The 20,579-nt window shown below is 41.1% G+C and overlaps 1 protein-coding gene across 3 annotated transcripts in view; it reads right to left on the reverse strand.

The window, feature by feature from the left end:
• The window catches only part of Rnf150 (ring finger protein 150), a 218,915-nt gene that overhangs the window by 59,518 nt on the left and 138,818 nt on the right, over nt 1-20,579 (reverse strand). For 2 of the 3 annotated variants that reach the window (XM_029480588.2, XM_085843783.1), the window contains exons 3-5: nt 15,111-15,149; nt 13,280-13,351; nt 10,190-10,272 (exon numbers count right to left, since the gene is read on the reverse strand). In XM_029480588.2, the coding sequence (XP_029336448.1) occupies nt 10,190-10,272; nt 13,280-13,351; nt 15,111-15,149 (194 nt within the window). The remainder of the gene's footprint in view (nt 1-10,189; nt 10,273-13,279; nt 13,352-15,110; nt 15,150-20,579) is intronic. The other variant, XM_021170854.3, reaches the window with a different exon arrangement.

Below are 20,579 nucleotides of genomic sequence, written 5' to 3' on the forward strand. Positions count from 1 at the left end.
TGGAGGGGAAAACGCGCTGAGGCTCTGGGCGACCGAAGGAAAAGTTCAAGTTTTCCTTTAGTGAAATCCAAGGTCATTGCGGTACCTGTCCTGTGTATATTATAGGCTCTTGTGAGGTATAGATTAGAAAATAATGTACAAGTGATTTGTAAAGTGTAAAATGCTTCTCAGAGTTCAACTCTTCTGATAACTGTTTATTTTACCCAGCTGTCTCTCTTTCCTGTTGTGTTTAAACAGCATGGAAGAAAACCCAACAAAATTAAAAGCGAAACAATGCTAGGTTGGCTCTTCTTAGCTAACCTCTTTTTGTTTGTTTTCTTTTCTTTTCTTTTTCTTTTCTTTTCTTTTCTTTTCTTTTCTTTTCTTTTCTTTTCTTTTCTTTTCTTTTCTTTTCTTTTCTTTTCTTTTCTTTTCTTTTCTTTTCTTTTCTTTTCTTTTCTTTCTTTCTTTCTTTCCTTTCTTTCTTTCTTTCTTTCTTTCTTTCTTTCTTTCTTTCTTTCTTTCTTTCTTTTCAAGACAGGGTTTCTCTTTGTAGCTCTGGCTGTTCTGGAACTCACTCTGTAGACCAGGCTGGCCTTGAACTCAAAAATCCACCTGCCTCTGCCTCCCAAGTGCTAGGATTAAAGGTGTGCACCACCACTGCCAGGTTACAGCTAACCTTTTTAAATTCCAGTGGCAGAGCCGGAGAATGCAAGTTGGGAGGTAACTGTGGGGCCCTGGCTTTAAGTTAGACGAAGGCTCTGTCCTTAGAACTTGACCCTGGTCTAATTATACCATTTGGCTAGAGCAGCAAAGCTAGCTGGCATTCATCCTGTGTGTCTAGTTGATGAATGTGACCAGGGACCAGGTCACTTGAATGCCATATTTAATGGGGTTACTACAGTGCAGGATCCTGTTCTTAAGTCACCTTTGTTTTGTCGTAGGTGACACAAGTGAGCACATTGAGGTCTCTCAGCCTGGCTAATTTTTTCATGCATCTTTCCATTATTCCCTTCCTTAAGTGGTATGTAGTTACTGGAAGTTACGGAAGCTGTGCACATAAACATCTGAAGTAGTCAGAGAAAAATGGTTAAAGCACTACCACCAGCCAAGTTTCTACTTGAATATAATGTGATTTCCACCACTGTATAGTTTATGGGAGAGCTATGGAATTACTTTAGATGAAGCTGTAATGCAGTAGAAGTCATGCCTTTTACACACACAGTGGCCTTTAGGTGTGAGCATGCTTAGCACCCAGGTACACAGGCACATCATTCTGTCACCCCAGCAAGTCCTTTCCTGCTCATAGTCAGCAACCATATTCTGCCACACAACTCCTCCCTAGAGAGGCGTTTTCCTTGTTATTATTTCATGCATACAGAATTATAAGGTAGATACTTTTTCCCCAGGATATCTTGTGCTCAGAATAATGTTTCTCCAATTATCTGTGCCTCGCTGAACACCAGCAGCTTCTTTTGATTGCTAAGAAGTATTCCACTGGATAGATGACCCAAACTTGTTAGATGATTTCCTTATAGTTAAAAGAATGCTTGTTTTCATTTTCTGACCAGTAGTCGCATGAAAGTCTGCTTATGAACTTATGCAGTCTCTGTGCTTGGGTGCACATTTAAATATTTATATTTGAGACAGGGTTTCTCACTGAGCCTGCCTAGACCAGAGGAGCCCCTGGAGCTCCTGGTGCCTCGGCCCCTCCTAGTGTTGCACCCTGTCCAGCTTTTTTACTGCTTTTAAATGTGCTGCTGGGAATCCAAACTCAGCTTTTCATGATTGAGAGCCAAACGTTTTACCTGCTGAGCAATCTCTCCAACCTTTGAAACACACACATTTTACAACATAATCTTAAAAACTCCACTAATCAAAAAGCATTATAAAAATAAAATGCATTCAGGTGAGAAAAAGCATTATTTACCCTCAAATAAGAAAAATCTAGAACTAGTTAAAATGTTTATCAATTTTAGGTCACAGGTCCCTTTCTAGCCTAACATCTCAAATTAGAGACACCGTCCAATCAACATCAACTTGTATAAGCTTTAAAATTATGTTAACAAAAGGTAAAATCTCAGAGAACTAAATCAAAACAGGAATTAAATATCCTAATATTTGCCTATCAGGATAGAGAGACTCTTTATAAAGTACAACTCTGTGGTTCCAGAGGGCACTAATGAAACACCCCACCCCATGCAGCGAGTGAGCTGTCAATCATTACCATCTTCCAAGAAAACAACTTGAGAAAACTTCTCAAGATACTTCTGCATCACACTGGACCCAATAAATCAGCTTTGAAGTCTGCATCCTAGGACTCAATTTAGAACCTCAAACTTTATGATTTCAGAATGATGAAATATTGGAAGCAAATTAAAAACTGAGCAATTGACTTAAATCAGTGCAAGAGTAGACTCTCATGTTATCACCTACCAATTTTAAAGTAATTTCTAAAGGTACAAGGGCGTGCTTACTTTTAAGTAGCTGAGACATTAGAATTACGTCAGTATCAACTGTTGACTACATAGTATTTAAAGTATGCATGCACATGCAATACCTGTTAGTTCTAAGAATGATGTTATTTTCTTTGTTAGTTTTAATGTATACAATACCTGTTAGTTCTAAGAATGATGTTATTTTCTTTGTTAGTTTTAATGTATATATATATATATATATATATATATATATATATATATATATATATATTCTATTTTCAACAATTTTCCAAGTGAGCCATGGGACCCTTGAAAGCTATGCTTTAAAAAAACAAAGCAAAACACATCTGGGCTGGTAGGTAGCAGAAAGAGGGAATGGGGGACTGGAGAGATGGCTCAGTGTTTAAGAGCACTGATTGCTCTTCCAAAGGTCTTGAGTTCAAATCCCAGCAACCACATAGTGGCTCACAACCATCCGTAACAAGATCTGACTCCCTCTTCCAGAGTATATGAAGACAGCTACAGTGTACTTACACATAATAAATAAATAAATCTTAAAAAAAAGATAGAGGGAATGGATTATCGTAAGCTGTGTGCCAGTGCACATGCATATGGCCTCTGCCCTAGCCACAAGCAATAAATAAATGGATATAAACAATTTGAATAGCTATAAGTAAATAACCATAAAAAGAATGTTCTATAATCCAAATTTCATAACAAGAGCATAAGTAAGTCAAATCTGATGGATATAATTAACAGCCATCAATATTTTAAAGACTTAATTTTAAATACATGTATGTGTGGTGTATGTGTGTGGGGGTATATGCACATGAGTGCAGGTGACCTTGGAAGCCAGAGACTATGGGTAACCCTGGAGCTGGGGTTGTAGAAGGTTATGAGCTGCCAGACATGGGTTCTGGGGACTGAACTTGGGTCCTCTATAAGGCCAGTATGTAGTACTCTTAACCACCGAGTCATTTCTACAGGCCTAGCTAGGATATTTTCCCAAATAAAGTGACATAGAAGATATCTATTCCTGACCAGGAATATGCATGAGGAAGAGAGGGGTAAACTCAGGTCAGGCTGTTCCTGCCTGACTGGAAAATGTTCCTTTGTCTCCTACTTTATGAGCTACGGGGCCAGAACCTCAGCCATTCACAGCATTTTATAACATTCTTTTGCTATAAGGGTCTCAGCTTTCCCGTTCTTATGGACATTCAATGCCTTAGACTCATCTTATGGTCAGACTGGCCCCTGGGTTTAAAATGTTAAGGGCAATTTTGTTTTGAATGTTTGGAACATTCACTTGTGATTCTTCCACTTATCAAATATTAAAAGGATGTTCCTTCTTACAGCAGGCCATACATTTTCATTTAGAGTGTTTATTATGCTCATGTGCCTGCTGTATATCGTGAGTGAGCGACCCTCTTGCCCTAAATGGGAGTATGTACTGGAATGGCAGAATCTAATTTGATTTTACCTTTTACTATCATCTGGGACCCACGGCGTGAACAATAGTGTGTAAGGACTGTGGGTGGACTTTGTTATGCATTTACATGTTTTTGTGTATATGTAGTGTGCATACATGTAGTGTGTGTGTGTGTGTGTGTTCACGGAGGCTCAAGTCTGGCACTGGGTAACTTTCTCAGTTGCTCCCCACTTATTCCCTGAGGAATAAGTGAATAAGTGAATAAGTCTCTCAGTTGAATGCAGAGCTTGCTGATGCCAATGCAGCCAGCCAGCTTACTCTCTGCTTTCCAAAGGTTGGACTTAGAGCTGGGCCACCATTCCTTCTTGGCTTTTATGATCCCACTTTCTTGCTTGTGTGTATGCGCTTTACATTCGGAGCTATCTCTCCACCCCAAGTGGGTTGTTTATAAAGCTCAGGAAAGCTTGGTAGGAAGGATGTAGGTAAACTTTTGAGACATGCTGAACAGACCTTCTAGAAGGCTTGTCTGCCATGCACACTGTTCAGAATTTTTGGTGTAGGTACTATGTTTTCTCCCACATGAATTCAGGAAATCTTATGACTTCAATTTTAAGGGTATTTGGACTATAGCCCCAAATCACACAAAGGCCTCCCAGTGGGGGACATAGTATTTTTGAGTGGTAGCTGGGTTTTCAGGGGACCCAGGGTTTCAGTGTGGTAGATGATTCAATTCTCCCAGTGGGTGGTGGTGATGGCTGAATAATGATGTAGGTGAGCACCATTCAATTACACAGCAGGAAATGACCAGAAGGGAAAAGTGTATGGTTAAAGATTTTCCAAACAAGCCCAGAAATACATTCCAGGTTTGCCTGATCTACTAGGTGACATGACGTGGGGGAAAACTGGCATCCATCTCGCTGAGAAGTGCCAGAAGCCCCAAACTCTGCCCCTGCAGAGTTTCACACTTTTCACACTGTGAAAGCACAGCTCTCTGGACACTCATCCTGGACTCTTCTGGATTAGGTGCAGCATTGCATGTCAATCAGCAGAACTATATAACTATTCCTGACTATAGTAATTCCAGGACAGCTTGCTAGCTGCTAATTATCTTCAGCTTCCCTCCCCCGCTTCAATATAAAGATCTCTTTACCATTCAGAAGACTGATGCTTAGAGTCCTCCTCCATAGGTACAGAAAGTTACTTGTGAATTACATGAAAGTCAGAGGACAGCAGCCAGAGAGATCAACTTGAGGTGTATAAAGTTTTACTTAGCAATCAGACTCTGTGATAATAAGCCAGCGGGTTGTATGGTTTCTACAGACAGAAACCAGCACAGCCAAGTGTGAGAAACTGTTTTTCTGCATCTTCTGTGGGGGTGGAATGTGAATGTGAACACCTCCCTAGTGGATTACTAAGAAATAAGTTCAAGAGAATGGGGTGCATTCATGGCTTACCTCAATGGAAAATTCCACCCAGGCCATGACAGGCTTTTGAAGTCAAAGCTCTTTCGACAAAACCCTTGGCATCCCAAGGCTTTTTGGGTGATTTATGCAAGCAAGAGCTCTATTAACTTCTGGTTATTGCCTCAGAGCCCAAAGGAAGGTCAAAACGAGCTACAAATAACTTAGTACTCCTTCTGGAAAATTCTTACAATAATCAAGAAGACCAGGGCATTGAAGATGTTGACAACAGTATTCCCAACTTGCAAAAATGAGGACGAGAAGGCAAAGGGAAGAAACGTGAGAAAATGATAGTGGCTCTTACCCACATGCAGGAGCTATGCAGATATTTAAATATTTTATACTATAAAACATTTCTATAATGAGGGTATCTGAGATAATCAAACCTGGATTAAAAATAAGAAGAGATATCAGAGTTAGAGAGACAGCTCAGTGGTTAAAGGCACCACTGCTCTTGCAGAGGATCCAGGTTTGGTTCCCAGCATCCACATAGGGTTAACAAATGACTCCAGTTTCAGGGGGATCTAACACTCTCTTCTGGTTTCTATGGCAACTGCATGAATGTGGTGCACAGACATACATGACATAAATGTAGGCAAGATACTCATATATATGTAAAATAAAAGTAAATAAAGATTTTATTTTCTTTCTCTTTCTTTCTTTCTTTCTTTCTTTCTTTCTTTCTTTCTTTCTTTCTAAAAATAAATCGTAATAAGGGAAAATAAACCAAAGGGATGTTTTCTTTTTCTCTTCCTACTCCTCTTCCTTATTATTATTATTGTTATTATAAAAACCTTTTCTAAATCCATTGTGGTATTAGCCCTATCATATTAGCAGAAATTTGTCATTGTGGACACCCATATCATGCTGTTTCCTGATTCTCCACTGTAATTCCTGTTTTCCACAAGACCACTCCACTTTCCATCCCATATGTGGTATATCCTACTGTTTCTGCTGTACGGTATTTGTTGTTCCAAAGGGGTTGCTCATGTACAAGCTCGTCACAAGGCTCGCTTATTACCAGGACGCTTCTGAAGTTGTCCCCAGCTGTGGGAGAGACTGCCAGATTAAAAGGAAACACAGTAATGCCCCCACCAAGTGGCGATAAATTAAAGATAGGAAATAATTTTATAGGGACACTGGCAAGAAAATCATATTGTTTTGCCTTATACAATTGTGGACATCTGATCCACCTAAGAAATATACATTCCTCTTGAAATTTTGTGTCTTTGAACACAGACAGATAAGTGGGCTGAAAGAAGTAACCACTGGGACAAAGAGTAGGGAGGTTATAGGTTAAAAGAAGCAGAGAGCATTATTCATTCTCTGGACAGGAGAAGACAATGAAGATCAATACAGTGCTTCAGGAAGATATGTTCTGTGGCTAAGAATCATAACCACAAGCTCTAGTCTAATTCACAAGCCCATCAGAAAATGTAGCATCATGCGCATCTTGATGTGTGTATGACATAGCAAAACCCGTGTTTCCTGGAAAATGCCTTAGTGATGAATTGGGATCAAATCCAAGTCACAAAAGTTAGAAGTAGCTGTAGCCAACTGGCTGAGCAAGCCACTGCGTGTCTGTCCCTCACATTGTGCACACAGGCCCAGGTTCATATCAATGGAGCCTTGTGTTCATGTGTTAGAGAAGAACTGGATAGAGAAAGGGAGAGGGGAAAGAAAGAGCTGGCATGGATGTATATGACTTCACCTTAATAATTACCACGATGACAGATGAGAAAGGAGGCTTTATTCATTTACCATAACTTATGTAGAATTCTCAGAGAGAGAGAGAGAGAGAGGACAATAGCACACTTTTGAAACTATCATGGTGTATGTGTGCACATGGATAATTGGAAAGACACCCAGACAGTGATGATATCTACAATATTCAGGGATTATGAAGCCACAGAATGTAGCATTCAAGAAGAGACATATTATACACTGGAATAATTTTTGAAGTAGCTTTTACTCCAAGGACACACAAACAATTCCATGGATGAATAAGTCTGGGAAAACTAGGAGAGGGAGTCTCTTGTACTCGTAGGAGCAAAGGTTCAATCACACTCCAGAGGAAATGATGGAGCAAAGGAGCAAACTCTACTACGTCTGATTGAGAGCATCCATTAGCACACACTGCCTGCGAGAAGCCAGCAACAGTCATAAAAGTACCTTGATTTTAAAACCAGCATGGTAAAACACACAGGAGCTATTCAGAGAGTGCTTATGTGTGACAAGGATAAGATGGAGCATAACTCATGATGGGGTAATGCTTGGTGTGCTCTGTCACTTAAAGCAGGGTCTATAATAAGAAAATAACGACAGCGAGTAAGGCACTTGAAGAATAAAGAATCAATGTGTGACCCTGCCTCTCCTCCTAAGGTTCGTAGACCATCATGGAAGAGGGGGTGGGAAGATTGTAAAGGACAGTGGTCAGGGAAGGCAGGACTGAAGCCTGAGAAGACATGGGAAGGCATGTTTCTGGACATGACAGGACCACTGCTCTCAGGAATGCCAGCCACGGTTGCCTGCGCAAGAGTGAATGGAATCAAACCAGTCATCCCTCCACGTAGTGGGGGGAGGGGCTCAGGAGCATCCACCACTAATAGGAGCTATGGAACCGATGGCTCCTGGGGAAAGGAGAGTCAGTTCTCTTTAAGGGTTTAGTCCTTAGTAGGCCAACAATATTTCAGTGGATGGTCCACACTCATGAGTGTATGCACAGTAGAAGTTGGACTTGGTAAGTTATGAAGCAAAAGACAGAAGGAAAGGAGGGCTTGGGGTGGGGCAGGGGTGGGAAGCATGATAGGGTCAGGGGAGGCGAACATGATTGAAGCACACTGTGTATAGATATGAAATTCTCAAAGAATGAACACAGGTATAATACTGGAAAGCTCGATGCTTGGGCTTAGAAACAAAACAATCATACAGAAAAGCAGAGACCTGAAGCCACTCGGAGCAGCCTAAGGAAAGGCTGATAGCAATAAAGCTGAGACCCCAAAACTGCTTCTAATGGTAAGCGGTAAAATACCAGCTCTTTTGATTAATTTTTAAAAATGATAACAGGGGATCTGCATTAATAAGAAAAAGTTGAATCTTGTTAAAGAAATGTAACTTGTCGTAAGTAGACCCTGAATCAGGCTACGGGAAACCACACCCTGACTGTGCAGTTTCAAGTCTCCAGCAGTTTGTTTCATGGAGATCCACAACGTTTAGGTATGCTAAAGCTTTAGATGAGTAAAGTCCTTTCTATAGGATGAGCAGGAGAGCAAATGAGATGCTATAGATAATTCTTGAAAACAGATCTTGTTCATTACATTGGAGTGACAGATAAACAAGCAGACGTTTACGTGGTCATGGGCATCTGTTCGTAGGGACTAACAGCATAGGATCTGCAGGAAGGGGAGCAAGGGAAACATCTGACCTGCTTCTCACCCCGAAACTCCAAACCCCCAAGGTAAGATATAAGCAGAGGGGGTCCCTGTTGTCCTCACACTAATGTGCCTTCATAGCCATTCTGGAAATCACTGCCTGTGCACTGGATGATGTCCAGAAAGAATGTAATTATGGGTCAGGGGACAGCTCAGTGGGGAAAGGTGCTTGCCATCAAGTCTGGTGACCTGAGTTCCATTCCCAGGATCCACATGGCAGAAGGAAAGAGCCAACTCCCAGAAACTACCCTCTGACCGCCACACTCCTGCTGTGGCTTCTGTGCACCCCTTAAACAAACAAACAAACAAACAAATAAATGCATTAAGAATGTACTCAGAGTGAGTATGTTCATACACAGGAAATTGCGACATGTCAATGTGACCCTGTTTGTGGCTCCACTTTAAGGACAGTCAGATGTCTGTAAACTGAGGTAATCTACCCACACTTGCAGGTTCTGTGTGGAGAGCCATTCCACTTCCACTTTCCTAGCAGGCAACTGCTGTGAGCATTTCAAGAAGGATCTCTTGAGAGATGCTGAGTTCCATCTGAGCATCCAGTCTTTTATTCATTGTCTTGGTCACTTCTTCGTCCTCCTGAGATTATTAAACCAATTCCCTGGATGCTTTTCTATTCCATTTGTATTTCTAATAAACAGTTTTAATGTTGGTATCATTTGGTGGAAAGCAATCGATGGTGAATATCTCTGTGTTATATTCTTTTCTGCTTAATATACATTTAATCTCAAGAATTTTGCAAATCATTTTCTCTACATGAAGTACCTTTCATTGAGTCAATTACATTTTTATTTTTAGGACACTTGCGCAGGTGCAACTAAAAAAGGATTTTTTTATGAGAGATGTGGCTCTTACACAACTCTACCTTACTTGATTTAATTAGGATGTTCAAAGAAAACGCCAGGCACTGTGACAGTGACAGGCTTAGGGAGAAAAGTTAAAGTAATTGGAGTATCCTTAGGGGGCAGGGGGAGTTTTTCCATGTCTACATGCTAGAATGTTCTCTCAGATTCCAGAACAGAATTCTGTGGGAATCTGACCCATTCTCTTTCCATTGGTAAAACTTAAGGTAAATGGAATATGCCTCTGGCTCTCTGTTTCCTGCTGGCCATATTCAAATCGCTGAGTGTCCTGGCCATTCACAGCATCTTTAGACTTTGCTATTTTAGTTGCTAGAGCACCAATAAAAGCCAGAAGTGATTCTGTGTGTTACTGAGAGAGATATCCAAGGAGCTGCCACTACACACACAGCATGGATGCCCGCTGACTTGTCAGGTCTGCCTTTCAAGCAAGGGGGATAAGAAAGGGTTCTATTTTCATGTGGTAGTATGTTTTTCAGGAACAAAGTTGCAGGGAAAGAAGTGTTTTGCTTGTTTGCAATGCCAACACAGAGGCCTCTGTCCCCTCTGCATCAGAGCCGGCAACTGCACTACTCACCGGCAGGGCAGGATCCTGACCACATCGTTGGGCTTGTACCCCTCTATGCAGACTGCACAGTTATCAAAATCAGACTCTGTTTCCTGCAACAGAAGAAGCAGAAAGGCCAACTTTAGCTTCCGAACTGAGCAAACACTGCCATCAACCAAGGAGAGCTTGCCTGGGGCCAGCTTCTCAGCAGCAGGTCTGCTCCATTAATAATTCACTGGCTGGCTTAGTTTTCATCCCTTCAAATCGTCCCTTGTTTCTCCTCTGAGAGCTTCTGTGAGGAAAGTGCCATTCACAAGTGCTGTTCCTAAAATGCTGTAAATCTCTTTCCTCATTCTGAAGAGTGATATTTGTCAGGATGACTTAGAATCTACTCAGTCCTCTGGCATCTAAAGTGTATAGTAAATGTAAATAAAAATAGTTTTGATTGTTTTCTTTTTCTATATGCAAACCTAAAAGTGGCACTTCGTGGCTTACATATGCCATCATGCTGGCACATTTTCCTCTCTATTGAGTAGGGAAAGACACAGATGAAAATATACGCCATTTCTAAATTGGGTTTGTGTAGGCGTTCATGTGAGGGCATCTGGGTGTGCATCAGAGTTGTTCTCAAACCTTATCTATGTATGTATCTATCTATGTATCTATGTATGTATCTATGCATGTATCTATGCATGTATCTATGCATGTATCTATGTATGTATATCTATGCATGTATCTATGCATGTATCTATGTATGTATGTATGTATGTATGTATGTATGTATCTATGCATGTATCTATGTATGTATCTATGCATGTATCTATGTATGTATCTATGCATGTATCTATGCATGTATCTATGTATGTATCTATGCATGTATCTATGCATGTATCTATGCATGTATCTATGTATGTATCTATGTATGTATCTATGCATGTATCTATGCATGTATCTATGCATGTATCTATGTATGTATCTATGTATCTATGCATGTATCTATGCATGTATCTATGCATGTATCTATGCATGTATCTATGTATGTATCTATGTATGTATCTATGCATGTATCTATGCATGTATCTATGTATCTATCTATATATGTATCTATGTATGTATCTATGCATGTATCTATGTATGTATCTATGTATGTATCTATGCATGTATCTATGCATGTATCTATGTATCTATCTATGTATGTATCTATGTATGTATCTATGTATGTATCTATGTATGTATCTATGTATGTATCTAGGTATGTATGTATGTATGTATGTATGTATGTATGTATGTATGTATCTATCTATCTATCTATCTATCTATCTATCTATCTATCTATTTTTAAGATGGAGTCTCTCACTGAAACTTATGCTCTCCTGCTTGGCTCGGCTGATTGGTTCCAGCCTCCTCCTGACTCTATTCCAACAAGCAAGTGTCACCACATCTCACTTTGATATGAGTGCTGGGGATCAAAGTCAGCCAGGGCAAGCATTTTTCCAAAGAAGCCATCGTTCCATGGCCCTGGTTATCCTTTTAAATGAAGTTTCCCTTATTAATCTCAGCACCATTCTCATATTATTTAAACTGGTGGCATATAACATGTGAGACAAATCAGCTATGCAGAGTAGAGATAGCACCTGATGTGCACATGAGTCCACTCCTGATCACCAGAGAGTGACACCATGGACTGTCAACCTTTGCTAAGCCATCCTTAGAACCCACAGACTTGGGCTGTTGGCCCTTTGGCTCTTCCTGGAGGTGTGTGATGGCCTTTGGCTCCATGCCATTATTTTACAGTGATGAAGGATGTACAGTGACTTTGGGGATTCTAAGTGGTAAAGTTCAGAAGAGCTAAAGATCATTTGTGCATTTATACTTCAAACTTGTGGTAAGCACAGCTCAGTGGGAAACCCGCCCTCTTTCCAAGGACTTTTGGGAAAACTTTCATGGGTCATAGTAAGAGTAATCACTTGAAACAGGGTAAGCAAATACCGATTGAAATATTGAACTTTTTTCCCCCTGTTTTTCATTTTATATTGACTTCTAGGAAGCTTCAGCTGAAATTGAAGACACATTTTGTCACATGTTTCAAGGGACACTTTTGTGTGTTCATCACAGCCACACTTTTCTTCTTCTTCTTCTTCTTCTTCTTCTTCTTCTTCTTCTTCTTCTTCTTCTTCTTCTTCTTCTTCTTCTTCTTCTTTTTCTTCTTCTTTCGTTTTTTTCGAGACAGGGTTTCTCTGTGTAGCCCTGGCTGTCCTAGTACTCACTCTGTAGACCAGGCTGGCCTCGAACTCAGAAATCTGTCTGCCTCTGCCTCCCGAGTGCTGGGATTAAAAGCGTGCGTCACCACCGCCCCCACCCCCTGGCTTTTTTTCTTCTGAGACAGGGTCTCATACAATCCTAGCTAGTCTGGAACTCACTATGTAGCCCAGGCTGGTTGGAACCCCCAGAAGTCCCCCTGCCTGTGCTTCCTGAGCCCTGGGAGTAAGGTCATAAGCTTCCGCAGCCGGCTTCTCACATACCCTTTGAAGCACGCATCTCCTGCATATGATGCTGGCTTTCACTATGACATCTTGGCATGTGTGTATCACATACACTTCAGTTTTGTGAACTTCCCACAACTTCCCTTTCCTCCATTCCTTTCCATGGCTCCTCATCTTTTTCTCAAGCAGGGGCCCCTTCTATTTCCAAGTCTTGCAAAGGCTAGATCTGAATATGAGAGAAAATGTGGTGTAGTCATCTTTCTGCACCTTGCTTCTCATGCTGGATATAATAGTTGCATCTCTTATCCTGCAAATGATGTATTTTCGTTCGTCTTAATGTCTCAATAACACTCCACCATGTGTATGTATCACATTTTCTTAATCCATTCATTTGTTGAAAGGCACTGACACTGACTGTACAATTTGGCTATTGTTGAACACTTACCTTCATAGTGTCTCATATTTTGTTGCCAATAAACTGAATGTATTTTCTAAACACCATATTTAATAAAAGCAGTTTAAGTGCTTGATGTGTACAGACAACAGAGATTTCCATCCATCTCCCCTTCCCTTTCCTCTCTGTCTTCTACTTTGCAGAGTTCCTTGAATGTCCTCACCAAAGGAAAGAGGCTCTCACCTTGTCACCCTTCCTGATGGTCCTGACCTGGAGCTTGCTGATGGCTTTCTTTGCTGCATCTCCCAGTCGGCGCTGAAAAACCGAAAAGCCACCCGTTAGCAACAACGATATGTGATTCCTGTCTTCCCTTCTGACAACCTGTCATAAACTGAAGCAGCTGAAGTCATTCACACATGGCATGACTGTAATGGGCAATGGGTGGAAGACAGAGTCTGGGCATTTGCATGGCCCACGCAGACAGTGTTGGGTAGAGTTCCTTGTTCACGTGGCACAGAGTTAGCATATGGAATAGAAACTTCCTAGCATAACTTCGGTTCAGGGTATATCTGCACAGATGGGCAACTAGCAAAAGCCAAAGCATTTCCCAGCTTGTTGAAATAGCTGTCCAGTGTGTGACATGAGAGTACAGCGCTTCTTTTTCTGCTATCAAGGCCTTGTGCTTTCACAAGCCTTTTGGGCTGCTCATATAGACCAAGCAATGCAGCCTGCTACCCACCACTCCCCGTCTCCTCCCTGTGTATGCAGCTGAGTATGCTCTACATGGAGTAAGAGGATGGCTCGGTATGTAAAGCTGTTGCCAGGCAAGCTTGGGGATCTGAGTAGAAAGTCCCAGGACCCCTGTAAACACTGCTGGAGCATCCCAAGTGTGTAACCTTAGAGCTGGAGAGTGGACAGGTGGGTGCCTGGAACTCTCTGGGCAGTCAGTCTAGCCAATCAGTTAGTGCCAGGTTCAGAGAAGAGATATAGAGATTGACAAAGAAATGCCCACCTGCCTTTAGCCCCATATACATTTGAGTTATTATATGTGTTACTCATACATAAATGTGTACACACCCACATGAACATGAATATTAGACACACACACACACACACACACACACACACACACCATAGAATTTAGAATTTAGGTTAGCAAATAATTACAAATCATGTGCCTGGGGAACCATTGTCACCCACATCAAGAGAGAATGCATCATACCCCAATGTTGTATAGAGAACATTGCTGTTCTAATGAGCTCTGCATTGGTAAGGCAATGGGAGAAGGGCGTGGCAATTAACTCTTATTCTGTTGAGGGAAAATGGTATTTCTGTGTGTGCTCGAAAGTTCTCTGCACATCTTTGTCCTACTGTTAGATGTGTGCTTCTGTCCAACAATAGATGAGGCTGCAACAGGGAAATGTATTTGAAGGATTCAAATTAACATGGAATTGGTCTTTTCTGATGATGATGGTGGTGGTGGTGGTGATGGTGGTGATTATGATGATGTGGTGGTGGTGATGATGATGAAGAAGAACCTTCTTCACATCTCATAGCAAGATCGTTTATTGTACATCCTAGTAGTGCCTTAGAGGGCATGGCACCATTGCAGTATTTGTTTTCATGACAAACACCTGTTCCACTTTTTTTTTAAACATAAGTGCCCTATAAAAGCACACTTGTGCTTATTTTTGTATCTCAGTGTTGCTCCAGCATAAGAATAAATTTGCCTTCATTAATTGGCATCCGATCACTTAACACACATGTACATACATACACACAAATTTTTATTTTGTCCTTTTGCTTTCTACTATGTAGCCTGAGTTGGTTTTGAACTCAAAATCTACTCATATTTTCTATAGATAAAATGGTACTGAAAAATAATTCCCCCAATTTCCTATCCTGTGCAGCTTATCTAGAATTAGTTTTATGAATGATGAGTAAACAGGACATTCAAACAATAGACTTTCTTTTAAAACATGGAAATAACCTGAGAAATCTTACTAGGAAATGGGAAAATTATAAAGGAACCATAACAATACATGCTGTAAGGTAGCAAAGTTGAGGAACTAACCCGGTAAAGCTGCCAGTCCTGACCAGTAGCTATCGTGTACTGGAAAGAAAAGAAAGCATCGACATTATTTTGTTCTCAGGGATTAAATGCCACAAGTCTGCAGGACCTTACATTTAAAATCAGACATCTGAACCCTAGAGAAAGAGATGCTGGTTATCTTTCTTTTAATTTTTAAAATTTACTTAAATTATTTTATTATAATATATGGTTTTTTTTTTGCCTATAAACATGGCTGTGGGTCATGTGGCGTTCACAGAGGCCAGAAGAAGATATGGAATCCCCTGGAACTAAGGTTACAAAGGATTGTAAGTCACCATGTTGATGCTGGAAATTGACCTTGGGTCCTATGAGAGAACAGTCAATGCTCTTAAGTGTTGAACCAATCTCTTCAGTGTCATGAAATGTTGGTTATTTTTCTTTCTAAAGTTTAGGAAATTTTGCAATTATGTTTGTTATTTTAGAACACTGTGTTCAATTCAATCACTTAATTTAAAATTTTTAATTTCCAATGAATAAGTGGATAATTAAATAGAAAATAGTATTTTCAAACAGTTGCCACAGATCATTCTAAACTTCAGCTAGACTATAAGTAATATATCTTCTTTCCTCTTTTTTCTCCTGTGTTGCTTTGCTGTGTCAGGGTCTCCCTAGGGATCCCAGGTTGGCAGGAAATTCTCCTTACCCCTATCATCTTCCTGACGGCAGAGATTAGAGGCATGTTTCCATGTGCTATCACATCTGGCTAAAAATTAATATTTCAAAACTATATTTCACTTAAAACAATTTTTTAGGAACTCACATATGCCCTTAAGCATAAGCATGTACCATAAGTTAGAAAAAAAAGTCTTTAAATTTTGGCTGTTTAGATTTACTTTTGTCTACATCTACATAAAAATTGGAGAGCTTTGTTTGTGGTCCTGAGGTTTGATATGCCTTATGCATATCAGACAGGTAGACACATTACTATTGAGCAATACCTTTGACCAATGTTTGAAGACGTTTCCTTTCTTCATGAGAAAAGGCTCTTTCCATGCCTGTTAAAAGGACATTGCAAGCTGCCTTTCTAAAAAACCAACCAACCAACCAACCAACCAGCCAGCTGGCCGGCCAGCCAGCCAGCCAGCCAGCCAGCCAGCCAACCAACCAACCAACCAACCAACCAACCAACCAACCAACCAACCAAAATAAAAGTGAAGCCCATGCAGGACTTGAGAAGCAAGTTGACATTAAGGTACCTGGGATCATGACCAACAAGACAGCTCAGGCTAAGGAAATAGAAAGACAGGCTCCATTCCTGGCTGTTGTATGAGCTCAGTATAGAGGGCAAAAGTGGCTTTCTGAAGGATAAAATCACGTAGGAGGTGGGCTTCCTAAATTCCCAGGACTAACCACCTGAGAGGCAGTGAGCTAGAAACGGAGAAATCTTGGGCCTGAGGCCTTGGGAGCCTTCCCTCCCAAGTCTTGAGAGTCACGTGGTTCTCAAAGGTGTGGCAGCAACTGAGAGGCTACTTTGGCAGACACTGGGAAATGAGGTAAAGCTTAGAAGGTCTGCTTTCATTAGCATGTCTGACACTATTATTACCTTAAAACTTTGGGTCATTTCCTAGCCAGTCTACACATAGGTATGATAATTATTTAAGATGTGGTTGTCTGAAGCTGGTAGCCCTTCCCCTTTAAGGACAAAGACACCAAGATAAAGAGCCACTAGAATTTAGAGCTGGAAAGACGGCTCAGTGATTAAAGTTAAGACCTGAGTTTGGATCCTCGACACTTAGGTAAAAAAACTGGGTGTGGTGAGCATACCTCTAATTCTTCTTGCCCCTTCAACTATAATCTTGGAGTCCATACTCTGGAAGATAGGCAAAAGGGTTCGACTGCCCCACCCCCACCCCCACCGTAACAACCCTTTGGTTTTTTTTAATGTACCCATGATAAGTAGATTTCTTTCCTGGTCTTCCTGGTGACCTTCTGCTGGATTTCTAGGATGAGTGGCTGGATTTGATAAATTAAGTCTACCCAATGTCACGTTCCCTGTGGCCTTGGGACTCTGGTAGCAAAAGCAGGAAGGACATATTTCATCCAATTGTTCTGAGAAATATGCTATCATAGAGTCATCACTCTCCTGTAGCATTTTTCTTCACTCTGAACATTACAATACACAATATCTCTTTTGAGGAGGAGGAGGAGAAGGACACCATTTTAGTAATGTTTCAGGAAAGATATGATGGCCAGCCCAAACTGGCAGGGGCAGAACAGACAGCCCAAACTCCAGGGCACAGGAAACTCAATTTCTGAGACATATATTATACACCATATGGTGATTAGGTAGCTATGTAGTGTGAACTTTTTGTTTGCTTTTGTACATGGAGTAATGCAATAATGGGGGGAAAGCACAATAAAAATGCATCCATTTGCATATATATATATGTGACTATATATGCCAATGTTTATTTGTGTGTGAGCATCTGTGTGCGTATGCACCATATGATATCACAATTTCTGATGGCCTCTTATTGTTCTACATCCTGCCAACAGGACTAGATAGGCCAGACAGTGATGTCCAGGGACCTGCCCATTTTTACTGCCCTAGCATTGGGTCTGTAACCATGTGCCAGCATGCTGGGCTTCTTTAATATTTAAATGTGGGTTCTGGAACTAGAACTCAGGTCTTGCTGGTTCCAAGGCAAGCCTTTCATAGACTGTGATTCCCTTAGTCTTCTATTGCTTTTCAAGAGACATGAAAAAAATCACACAGAGAAAAAAAAAATAGCCCCGCTTTCACTATTCTAGGAAAGTACACTTTTAAGACTAGTATTTGGGATTTCCAAGATGCAAATTAGAGAGATGGCAAGAACGACTGGGACCTCAAGTTGTTCATGCTCCACTACCGAGCCATTCCCTTAGGCCCCAAAGCGTAAACTATTTTGTTTATTGAGACAGCATGTCAACATGAAGCCCTGGCTGGCCTGGAACTCAGTGTGTAGACTCAGATTCTGAGTGCTGAGATTAATGGCATGTCCCACCATGGCCAGCTTGGACATGAGACTTATTCCTCAGCTGTGGTACTATTGGGAGATGCTGAGATCCACAAGGATCTGACGTATGTCCTCGAGGAATCCATTGATGAGTTCATAGTCGCCCTAAATATTAGCGAATACTTTTGTTGTAGTCTATAATCAAACCCATGAAGATAAGGTCATGCATATTTAATATACTGTGTTACATAGGAATGGAAAAAGTAACGTCTGTGTTTCTAGTCTAATATGGCTATTAATTTCAATGTGATGAACTGGATGCAGGGGCATATCTTGTCTGCTCTCTCTCTATGTCCCTTCCTCTTACTGTCTAGCATTCTGTCTCTCTGTCTCCCTCTCTCTCTGTCTCTCTGTCTCTGTCTCTCTCTCTGCTTTTACAGACAAGGCTTTTCTGTGTAGCCCTGGCTGTCCTGGAACTTGCTCTGTGACTAGACTGGCCTTGAACTCACAGAAATCCACCTGCCTCTGCCTCCCGAGTGCTGGGACTAAAGGCATGTACCACCACTGCCTGGCCTCTTTCTCTTATTCTCGTGTCACTTCATGGTTGCCTGAACTGAGCAGCTTTCTCTACAACATGCTCCTGTTGCTATAATGTTTTACTTGTGACAGATCCATATCAACGGAGAAAGCAAACCCTGGCTTGAAACCCATAAAACTGAGGTAAAACATCTTCCCTCCGTCTTCATCATCTTCTTAGGTATTCTGTCACAGCAAGGAAGAGACACAAAGTGACAGAGACAAGCCTCTTGTGCCTTGGAGTTCATCTCTTTTTCCTTCGGTTTGTTTGTTTCTTTGGTTTTTCATCTTGATGGTCCTGAAGACTGGGTCCAAGACACCACTTATGCAAAGCAGATACTATACCACCCAGCTACATCTTTGGCTTTTAGTTTTCAATGGAACCAAGTACAAAATGGGAAGCAGCTGCTCTCAATTCCTGTGTTTCCTGGGGCTGGAATAGAGAGTGCACATGATGGAACCTGTGGTCTATCAAGAAGCACATGTTTTCTTTTGTGATTCTCAGTTAAAGAAATGATGATGGGAGACTTGGGGACCACTGTAGATAGACTGAAGAACCACGGTGGTGTTCCATCCTTCTGTGTCAGGGGCATCCCCCACTGTGTAGCATGTTGGTATGGCTGGTATGTTTATGGATGTCTTCCAGCACAAGTAATTTCAAATTCTGCTTTTTAGTAAGGACCGTCAAGCACAGGGCATGCTGGTAGTTAGATTTATCCATCAACTTGCTCTATATAGGTTAAAAAAAATCAAGGTTATTAGGGATGTTTTGACTGTAGTTATGAAAAATTGCTTAATGGAAAATAAGGATGAACTATATATTAAAAGAAAAGTCATATGGTGATCTTCTAAATATTTAGGAAACTAGGGGAAAATATGACACTTTCCTCCTTCTTTCCATAGTATTAGAGTTTCAAGGAAGGGGAGAACGAATATATAATACTCAGACATGGAACTTAGGATAGCAAGATGTGGTGTTGGGCTCAGAACACTGTACCCACAAGCATGGCTTGTTCTTTGATGTGCTCAGTTCTTTGGCCAAAAGGACACTTGATGGTCCCAGAAACAGTTTCAGAAGTAAAGTTTCACATGGAACATTTTCTGTTCCCCTGAAATAAGTCACAGAAATCATAATTCCTCTTTTCTGAGGTGAGTCATAGGAGCTAGAGGTGCCCCTTTCACAAAGACCCAAATAAATATGAGACCTGCAAAGGTCACGTTTGCTCCTCTTCTCTGAAAGCCCTCACATCTGAGAGGTCTGGCTTTACATGGGAGAAAGGAATGCAGCATAGGAGACAATCTAGGATGAATCTGAGGAGGCTGGCACTGCTGGCCTCACTCAGTCCACCACCGGGTGGAGCAAACCCCTGTTTGCTCGGTCACACTTTTATGTAGCTCTCCATTCCTTACTGACCCTAAGGACAATGATGGACATTATCCCCCAGGTCCTTTGGCTTTCAATGGAAGACCGATGCAAATTGATGATGTCTAGTTGCAATGTTGACTTCTTTAACTTTTCTTACATTAGTGTTGTTCTGGCCATGACCTTTATGATGAGTGAAGAAACACATTGCTTTGCATCATTGTAACAGCATCAATAGTGGAGAGACTGGGGAAGATACCAAGCCACATTAGAATAGTCCAGGCTCAGGACCTCTTGTCCCAAGTATCCACTCTTCAGGTGAGCCCCACACTTCTAATGATTAAGTGGTACCCGTAAACTGATGTTTCCCACACTCCTATAGCTATCTCTGACTTCTCTCTTGAAATGCAGGCTTGTAGTGAAAAAACTCCCAGGGCATTTCTGCTCCAATAGCTGATAAGCTTCTAAATTCAATGTTGTCAAATACAGTTGCTCAAACCAACCCCACTGGGCCTCTCCTGCATTCCCCACTTGTAGTAGATGTTTGAAATTGAG

This window comes from Mus caroli, unplaced genomic scaffold (genome assembly GCF_978045245.1).
Source record: "Mus caroli unplaced genomic scaffold, Mus_caroli_1 scaffold_10, whole genome shotgun sequence".
Lineage (NCBI taxonomy): Eukaryota > Metazoa > Chordata > Mammalia > Rodentia > Muridae > Mus > Mus caroli.